The 9,976-nt window shown below is 40.8% G+C and overlaps 1 protein-coding gene across 12 annotated transcripts in view; it reads right to left on the reverse strand.

The window, feature by feature from the left end:
* Positions 1 to 9,713, reverse strand: part of SCAF8 (SR-related CTD associated factor 8) — a 225,641-nt gene extending 215,928 nt beyond the window's left edge. For 10 of the 12 annotated variants that reach the window (XR_009354467.1, XR_009354464.1, XR_009354466.1 and 7 more), the window contains exons 1-2: positions 9,145 to 9,320; positions 2,711 to 2,773 (exon numbers count right to left, since the gene is read on the reverse strand). Coding sequence is in view for 5 of the 12 variants with exons in the window: in XM_059176689.1 (XP_059032672.1) it covers positions 2,711 to 2,773; positions 9,145 to 9,174 (93 nt within the window). In the remaining 7 variants the exon portion in view is untranslated. Of the gene's footprint in view, positions 1 to 2,710; positions 2,774 to 9,144; positions 9,321 to 9,523 lie in introns of those variants that run through there. The other 2 variants (XM_059176694.1, XM_059176693.1) reach the window with 2 other exon arrangements.
* Positions 9,714 to 9,976: the final 263 nt, after the last annotated feature.

Genomic DNA, 9,976 nt, shown 5'->3' on the forward strand with positions numbered 1-9,976 from the left:
CATGTGTTCATGTTTAGGTGGAGTGAACAAGCAAAAAACCAAAAATGGTTAATCAACATAATTAGGTAGAGAAATCAGGATGAAGCGTACATAAAATTCTCTATCATTCTCCTAACCTTTATAAATCTGAAGTTTTAAAGTTCAAAGGTGTGAAAAAATAAAGCTAATTTATAATTAAGACACTATGCCAGTAAAAAGAACTGTGAAAAATGAGTGATAGTTTGGGACGCCTGGGTGGCTCAGTTGGTTAAGCGGCTGCCTTCAGCTCAGGTCATGATCCCAGTGTCCTGGGATCAAGTCCCACATCGGGCTCCTTGCTCTGCAGGGAGCCTGCTTCTCCCTCTGACTCTGCCTGCCTCTCTGTCTGCCTGTGCTCGCTCTCTCTGACAAATAAGTTAAAAAAAAAAAAAAAGAGTGATAGTTCTCCTTTACACAGAAGGGTAAGAAAAACAACCAGAGGTTGAGACCTGGGTCCCTTTGAGTCTCAACTCTAACACTTAAAAGTAGAATTTTATTGGTAAAATCATAGTGGTGGCCTGTTTTCTAGTCAGTAAAGAGAGGGTAGCACCTACTCTACTTTTCTCACAAGCTTATCCTAAAATTCTACCGAAACATGATGAGTGGGGAAAAGAGGGTCAGAACATAAAACACTATATTATAAAGTGGCTCACTTAAACAGTGTTTGGTATTTCAAAAATATAAGCCAGACATTTTTCATCACAGAAAGCTATTACAGAAAGTAGACATTCACTATATGTTTTAGTTTATAAAAAATTTTAACTTATTCAACATTTTTTTACTTCAAGTATTTCAATAAATTCAAATACCCCATCTATTTTTTATTGTTAAATTTAATAGTGTAAGAATCTTACTAAATTTTAAAAAGCCATTAACTAGGGCTTGGTCAACTTATTTTATATTTTTTTATTTAAAATATAACTGACAGAGCATTGTATCAGTTTCAGGTGTACCAATAAACCTTTTAGGTGCTGTGACCCAGTATAAAAAGATCATTAAACCATTTCCCAAATTCTACACACTAATATAAGATACATGATCCAAAGTGTTTCATCTTTCACTCACAAACTACTCAAATTAGCCCTCAGGAGTCTGATCAAATTTAAAAAAGTGTTTATAAGAAAGAGACCAAATTTTGTCATATACTTAAGCAAAAGTTCATTTTAAAAATAAAAATATTTATATTCTTTCAAATTCATAAAGGCTTGGTCACCACTTAAGAAAAGCTTTTATTAAAATCATTTGCACCTGGAGATTAATTAGTATCTCACTGACAAAAGGAAACATTCTTAAAGTTGTTACCTTTTAGCAACAGTTATGATTCCAAAACAAATAGTATTTTTTTTTTCATACAGGACAAAAAATTTGGTTTAAAGTACAACTTAATGTAGCTCATCTTATTTTGCCATATTTGAAAGCAGAAGATCACATTCTTGTTTAAATAAGTCTACTTGCTCAATCTCTATTTTGGGTAGGAGAGAGCTTCCAGACTCTAAGGCAACATGCTGAGAGAAGAGCAGGCAGAACTGTGCCCGTAGAGAAGTGCTGCAAGCAGCCCAAACCCCAGCAAAGCAACTCCAGTCAGTAATGCCCGCACAGCCTCCCAGCAAGGTCACTCCCTGCACACAAAGCTGATAAAGTGAAAGAAAAAAAAAAGATTACAAGAGCATTAGCTCCAAGAGAGTATGCCTCCTTCTTGTCTTGTTTCCCTCTGCATACCAGCAGAAAGAAAAATGCCTGGTATATGGTAAGCACTGCAGTACTGGTTAAATGAATAAAGAAATAAATGAAAGAATGAAATCCTAAGTCTTTCAAATCAACCTGTATAAATATAGTGAGTTGCAGAAGTATTTTAAAAACAAATTTGGCATACAATAACTTCATAGCCATAACTACCTTTAAAAAACATTAATATCTTTTATTTCCCATTCTGACTAAATGTAGTAACCAAATGTAGTAACCAAAGTTACTAAGGTAATTCCTGACCCACAGCAGATACCAGAATGCATTTACATTTCCTTCCCTGAGTTTCAAATATGGTGTATCAGAAATTCTTGTAAAGCAGATTTAGAAGACCAAATAAATGCATAAAATTAAAATCAAAGCACAAATGTATCATTTACCATTAAACTTGAGATAGCATTAACTCAGATAAAAAATTACAGGCTATAGAAACAGTTCTCATTGACATTTATTTCTCATAACAATAGCACTATCAAAATCTGCTCCTCTATAATCAGAAAACCAAAAATCTGATTTAGCCTTTTTTTGTTTCTCCATCCCTACAGCATATCTGTCAATGATCTGTCATCTTATAGTTTGAAGAACTTCCTCAAAATATAAGATGTATTTTCTTTCCAACCAGAAATAGGCTTGCAATTTATTCATGTTAAATAGTGATGATATATTCCTTCCACAACAGAGGAAAATTATGTGGAGCAGAACATAAGTAAACGCAACAAGAGTAGACTAACGTTCACTATTAAGCACAGTAACTTTTGGTTAACCTATTTTTTATGAAGAAATTCAACTATTCCCTACATGTTCTCTTTAAGATTACTAATATATTCGAAGTGACAAACTTTAGTCTGCTTCCCAATTACTATCCATATAATCAAGACATCATTTCACTACCAGTTTAAGCCTATTATTTTCCAAAGGGCCTGCCTTATGTGCGTTATAATCATCTTACTATGCTTCTTGTGTCCATGCTGCTGGAAAAGCAGTCTGTACAAGCAGGAGTAGAGGCACAATCCTGAGAGAGAGGAGTAGAGAAAGATGTTGAGAAAACAAAACCAGATAAAATGAGCTCACTCAAGTTCGGGAGCTCAGCCAGTGTTCAAGGTCAAGGTTGATTACATTCTCTCATACCATTCTGAGTTAGAAGTTGTCCAATAACAGGAAAACTGGCCCTAGAAAGAGATATCTGAAATTCCATGTACAAGTAGTAATATCATCACTAATTCTAAGCCAACTACACTTCTAAAACAAGAAGTAATCATAAAATATGACTATTTAGGAAACTGGGGAATACAGATGTCCCTTAAATGTCAATCAAAATTACTCAATGCTAGCCTAGAATAAAATGATAGAGCTATTTTAGTCTTGCCAAAAAATTTTTTGTATTTATCGTGAATAAGACTATAACACTCTCAAAGCCGAGTCTAAAAAATCATTATCATCAATCTCAACTATCCTTATTTTCTAAATTTTTAAAATACTGTTAAGAAAAAAACCGTAACTTTTGGTTTTAAACTGAAAACCCGTAAATAAAAAAAAAATCTGAGAATAGCATAATTATAAAATGCAGCTTAGGATGGATTTAATCTAACTGGAACCTTTAAATGCAATACTTCCCTCCCAACTCTCCCTCCTTAGTAAGTGAAAATTACAAAAAGATCAGAGTTTTGATTTAAAAATTTTCACCTGATCTCCTAGACTCCTATAGTGCCATAAAATGACCTTCAAAAAAAAAAAAAAAATCATCATATGTACTAAATCCTCCCCAAAATTAATTTTATATTTAATCAAAGAATCTTCTAACAGGGAACCTAAATATAAACTAAAATCAATCATCAATCATCTGCTTTACATAGAGGAAGCAAATGTCCAGATATGTTAACTACTTTGGTCCAAGTCATTCAATCCCAAGTACAGCATCCATTTATTCGTTCAAGAAATCTTTGGGGCGCCTGGGTAGCTCACTGGGTTAAGCCTCTGCCTTCAGCTCAGGTCATGATCCCAGGGTCCTGGGATCAAGCCCAACACCGAGCCCCACATCAGGCTCTCTGCTCAGCAGGGAGCCTGCTTCCCCCTCTGCCTACTTGTAATTTCTGTCAAATAAATAAATAAAATCTTTTTAAAAAAAAAAGAATCTTTATTTGACTCGTATATATGAAGGTACTGAGCTATGTACTGAGGATATAAAGCAATGAAAATATATAGTCACTATCCTCATGAAACTAACAGTCTGGGGGGAAAGACTATTACTCTACTACCTCCAGTAATCACTAAAAAGGAAAGCACTTTTTTTTAAAACCATGTAATGGGAACTAAATTGGTGATTCTAAACCAAGGTCTATTTTGTTCCCCACAGGACATCTGATAGTCTGAAGACATTTCTGGTTGTCACAACAGTGGCACCTTGTGGGTAGAGGCCAGGATTACTGCTAAACATCATACAATGCACAGGACCGCTCCTCATGGCAAACAATTATCCAGACCAAAATATCAATAGTACTGAGGTTGAGAAATTCTCACCTTAATCACTGGCACAGGGAGGGGTTAGTGAAGGGTTCCTTCCTTTACAACACTAAGTATTTTTTATCTCTAAGGGAGTTTCACAAGGTAGAAACAAAAAAAGATAGTTTGATGGATACAAAACACCCACTAGAAAGTTAAAACAGGAAAGACTAAGGAAAGGAAAAGGAGACAGATTCCCTGATGGGTAAAAATGAAACTAACAAACAAACAAAAAAATGCAATATTTTATAGCTGCTTCACATAAAATCCCTTTCTTGAACCAGAAACAAAAGGAAAACATACAAATAAAAAACAAATTTCACAGACTTTTGTTATGCCCTCTACCTTTTCTATTATTCACCATCCCATGTCTACAAGATACTTTCAGGAAGATTATAAAAAGCCCTGTAGCTAGACAAATATACACTCTGGAAATAAACGTGGAGAGAGAGTAAAGAAGAGATGGGATTTCACTTTTGACGTGAGGCAAGACATGGGAGGAAAATATCCCGGGTGTTAAAGGGACTTTGGAAAGTCTGCATCCTGGAACAGTTTAAAGACTAAGTTATCTGACTAACTGAGAAGTCCTAAGGACAACCCCCCCCCCAAAAAAAAACCCCCCCACACTAAGAATTTAGGCATCCTAAAGATGATAAAAGGTACTAGAATCATCTCAGAATTTATGAACCAAGGTAAATCCAAAATTTAAATTGTGATAATCTTCCTGACACATCTCACACCTACATATCTGATCCTTTAGCTACCTACTCTGCCTTTTCTGAGCAGCAAGAGAAATGGATCATGATGGGGGGGAGGGGACATAGTAATGCAACAAGCTATACAAAGAACTTGGGCGGGGGTGGGGGGGGGACCTGATCACTAATATTTTATTATCTGATAGTGTTAATTTGTTGAGGTATAATAATGGTACTGACACTATTTTTTACAGTCCTTAAAAATTAAAAGAATCCAATACACATGTAAAATTCATCTCCTCCAGTTACTTTGCCTAAGCATAACCAATGCGTAAGTCTTCTATTCGCCATGTATTAAGAGTTCATATACTATCAAAGTGCCCCCCCAATTAAATTATAACCTTCTAAGGAAAGGGTCATGCATTGCTATTCTTTTCCCTCTTTTTTCAAAAACAAAAACAACACCCTTACCATAATGACCACCATACGGTGGCATTCTTAAGGACAGAGCACAGATATGCAGCTCACATAATACTGCTGCATTCAGCTGGGGTCCTAAAAACATAATTTAAGCAGACCAATATGAGACCTTTTCACTGAAGTGAGAACATAACAAGGAGATGCCACCATCTTAAAGCAGCAACAACTATGGCACTTGTAATGATAATAATTATTTTTAGAGTTAACTGCTCAGGTCAAGCATAGACTCTTAGGGAGTCTTATATTCCAATTTGGACAAATCTTCTTTCATCATTTCAGAACTGACATTATTACTCATGGGATTAACTCATCACAATGATGATGCTTAACTGTAAATTATGGCTTTCTCACAAAACTAGCACAGTGGACACTTAAATATCAATTCTCAGACCTCAATCTCATTGAACTCATGGTAAGAGGAATTTATCACATAAAGGATCTTCTGACAATGACTTTGAATACAGGGAAGGAAAGGCCACAGTCATCTTTGAGATTATGATCGGTGGGAGTGGGGCAGCTACATATGTTGACCAGGACTCATAAATATCCTACATAAGGTCATGGATTTTCAGACTGAAACTCATCTGCGCTTTGCAAATTAAAAATCTATATTCTTAACTTAGGGTGCTTGGCTGGCTCAGTTGGTAGAGCATGCAACTCCTGATCCGTTGGGTGTTAAGATAATTTTAAAATAAAATCTTAAAAAATAACAGCTATATCCTTAACACTAATATCTCTGACATGTTCTTATTTTCAAACCAATACTAGAAGCAGGGATGGTCTTTAAAAACCGGAGAATTAGCAAGCCATAAAACCTAAGCATTTAATATTTTAAACAGGCCTTTAAAAGCCAAATTCTAAGTAAACATTCTAATTGTTCCTAATATTATAACTCAAAGTTCCTTTATTTTTGCACTTTGCAATACCTGATTTAATGGAAAATATTCATTACTGAATTATTCCCTATTATATGCTTACTTGCAACAATATTTGTATATCAGCAAGCATACATTCACAGAAACTATATTCAAAATCAGGAAAAAAATTATGTATTTTATGTTTAAAACAAAAAGTATATTCTTCTGAATCTTCTTTGAATATAATACCTTTCCCCAACTCTGTGATTATACTGCTCCTTTTTTTTTAAAGATTTTATTTATTTATTTGACAGACACAGATCACAAGTAGGCAGAGAGACAGGCAGAGAGAGGGGTGGGAAGCAGGCTCCCTGCTGAGCAGAGCGCCCGATGCAGGGCTTGATCCCAGGACCCCAGGATCATGACCTGAGCCAAAGGCAGAGGCTTTAACCCACTGAGCCATCCAGGCGCCCCATATATTGCTACTATTATTAAGCTAATTCCACATTCAAACGTGATGAAGTTTGAGCATGTTAATAAAGGAGTTAAAAGATTTTCTAAGTTCTCTGAAATCCATAGGGAGAAAGAAGAGAGTGCTACATACACTAAAATGGGACTGTTACTGCCAATCTCAAATTCCTGTAAAGGCTGGATGTGAAAAGAGGTGAAATATCTAGCTAGCCATGTAAATGTTACACCCCCTATTCTTAATGGAAATACTAAAAGGAAAACCAATATATCATTTCTACTCCACTGTGCTCTATTGTGACAACCACAGTGTAGTAACACCTTTTTCCTATCCACCACATGGGAGATCCTACTCAGAATTTCATGGTGGGAGTTGGGGTGTGTGTGCTGGGATTGAGGGAGGATACATATTAGGAACCGCCTAGACAAACAGGAGAGACAATTAAAAGGTGTGGGATAGGGCACCTGGATGGCTCAGTGGTTTAGAGCCTCTGCCTTCGGCTCAGGTCATGATCCCAGGGTTCTGGGATAGAGCCCCATGTCAGGCTCTCTGCTCAGCGGGGAGCCTGCATCCTTCTCTCCCCCCCCCCCCCCCGCCTGCCTCTCTGCAATCTCTGTCCAATAAATAAGCAAAAATCTAAAAAAAAAAAAGTGTGGAGTAGGAACACCTGGCTATCTCATTAGGAAGAGCAACTGATCTCCAGGTCATGAGTTCCAGGCCCACGGTGGGTAAGAGATTACTAAAAAAAATAAACAAATTTTTAAAAACAGGGGGTGGGGGGGTGTAAAATCAAAGAACTGCAATGGAAATAAGAGAAAGAATTTTTATTATATAAAATTTTTGAAAGTTTAACATTCTATAGTGCTGTACCACTACATGTAGTAAATAAAAGGCTACAGAGAGCTGTTTTCTTTCCTGCAGTTGCAAAACTATTTACAATAAACTGGAACATACAGTACTATTAAAAATGTTTTCTTCTAGAATTTAAGCACCATCAAGTATTGCTGGGAGAACCATACTTTCTAATTATCAGCTACAAATTCATAAATAAAATGAAAAAGATTCCCAAGTCTATTGCACTATATATCAAGAAGGGGTTAAAAAAGAGAAAGAAAATCCAGTATCAGAAAAGAAAACCTTTTACAAAGTGTTTGCTTTCATGTAACTGTGTCACTACTATGTACTCTAATATGGGGAGTCCAACTCGTATGAATGTTACCTAACTTTTAGCCCTCTGCTAAGCTTCCCAAATGCCAATTCTTTAAAAAAAAAGAAAAGAAGAAATAAAAGAAACAAAATTGTGAAACAGCTTCTAAAAGTATTGTCCTGTTCGGATCATCACAGCGGTTATGTCTGGTATTTTAAGAGGGGAGTATTTAAGATTTTGTTAATCATACTATCGAATACAGTAAGAGCACTTCACACCAAAAGTTCATAAAATTGCGACTTTAGTTAATATCACATTAATAATTTTTTTTTCCCAAGGCATACACATAAAGATAATTCTGGTTGTGCAGACAGGTACTTGTTATGTTTAATGTCTGCACTACGGTCTACTTAAGTCAGAGCTTTAGAAAAATTAACCTACTTTATCAAAACCTGTCTCCTTTCAGACTAAGAAATTCAATTAAGTAGTGAAAACTGGGCACCTGCTTCTTTTCTAGTGTTAGATTTTACATATGAATGAGCCCGTGGGAAATGCTTCCCCAGCATCTTCCCCACTGGAAGCACAGACCCCTTTCCCTACCATTCGTGTCTTTATGTCCTGATGATGAGCGAAGGGTGAAGTAAGGTATACTAAACCGCAGAAAAACCTGGCCTCCCACTCAGCCATTCTCTTAGCCTTCGGTCCCTAGCTGGCACGTTACCTAGCCAACAGTGTCTCAAATACAAACAGTACGTACAACGTGACCACAGATCATCGCCCCTGTAGGTTCCCTTCCTTTCTACCCCCATCGGCCCCTGCCTCATTAAGGACCAAGGAGAGGTCTGTGCGGTGCTGTCCGGCGAGCAGTTAAAATCCCGCAGGGCCAGGAAAGAGGTGGGCGGGCCAGGCCTCGGCGGAACTGACCCCCCGAGACCTGCCAGGAGCCTCCGGGGGAGGGCCCAAAGGGGCCTTCCCTCCAAACCCTCAGCCACTCAACAGGGCGCTGGAGACACCGGAACCTCCCTCCGCCGCGGGGCGGCCCTCCCCCAGTCCTCCCCTCGGACCCGGGGGAGGGGCGCGGGGCCGAGAAACACCCCTCCCCCTCCCCCCGACACAGCTAGGCCGCCTCTCGCCCCACCCTGGGAAACCCTGCAGGCCCGCACCCACCCTGCTCGCGCGGGCCTCAGGCCGGGTGGGAGACGCGGGTAAGAGGGGAGGCTAGACTGCAATACCAACCTCGCTATTGAAGGTTTTCACAGCCTCCATGTTGTCGGTGCGGAGGCCCCGAGCCCGGCGGCGGAAGAGGCGGCGGCCACTGCACTGGGTGGGGAGAGCGAGACGGGGGCGGCGGCACGGCCGCGAGGAGGGGCGCCGGCGGGAAACCCGGCCGCTGCGACCCGGGACGGGAGTGGAAGGGCAAGCACTGGCGGGGAAGGGCTCCCTCAGGGACAGCGAGGCCCCGGCATGGCCGCTAGGGCGGGCGGAGCGCCGGTCTGGGGAACACAGGCGCTGCCGGGGCGGGTCGGCAGCGGGCGGGGGAGGGGCTGGGCCGCGGCGCCTTCTCTTCTCCGCCCCGCTCGGTCTCGGTCCTCCGCCCTCTAGCCCCGTCCCCTACACTCTCCACCCCCTCCTTCTTCTTCCTTGGTCAGACTCCTGTTTCACCTCCCCGCCGCTCGGGCCGCAGGAACCAGCAGCGCACAGCGAAGACGGAGGAGGAAGCGCTGGCAGCAGCGGCTGCGGCATCCAATATGGCGGACGCTAGTCGGGCCGCGCAGCTCGGAGATCCGCGGCGCCGGCCAGCGCGCCCCCTGGTGACTGGACCGCGCGGGCCCGCGCGGAAACCATCGAGCGAGCGCGGGCCAGAGCGTCGCCGCCGGGAGGTCCCACTCGGCTCGGCTCGGCCCGGGGCAGCCCGCGCCTCGCCCCCTCCCCGCGCCTTGCAGACGCGGGAGCGAGCGCTGCGGCCGCGTGGAGCGCTGCGGCCCGCCCTTGAAAGCCCCTCCAAAGCGTTACGCTGGGGAATGCCTAAGTGTCCCCGTAAGGCGACAAGTTTGGGAAATCATGCCCA

The sequence above is a fragment of the Mustela lutreola genome, chromosome 6 (assembly GCF_030435805.1).
Source record: "Mustela lutreola isolate mMusLut2 chromosome 6, mMusLut2.pri, whole genome shotgun sequence".
NCBI lineage: Eukaryota > Metazoa > Chordata > Mammalia > Carnivora > Mustelidae > Mustela > Mustela lutreola.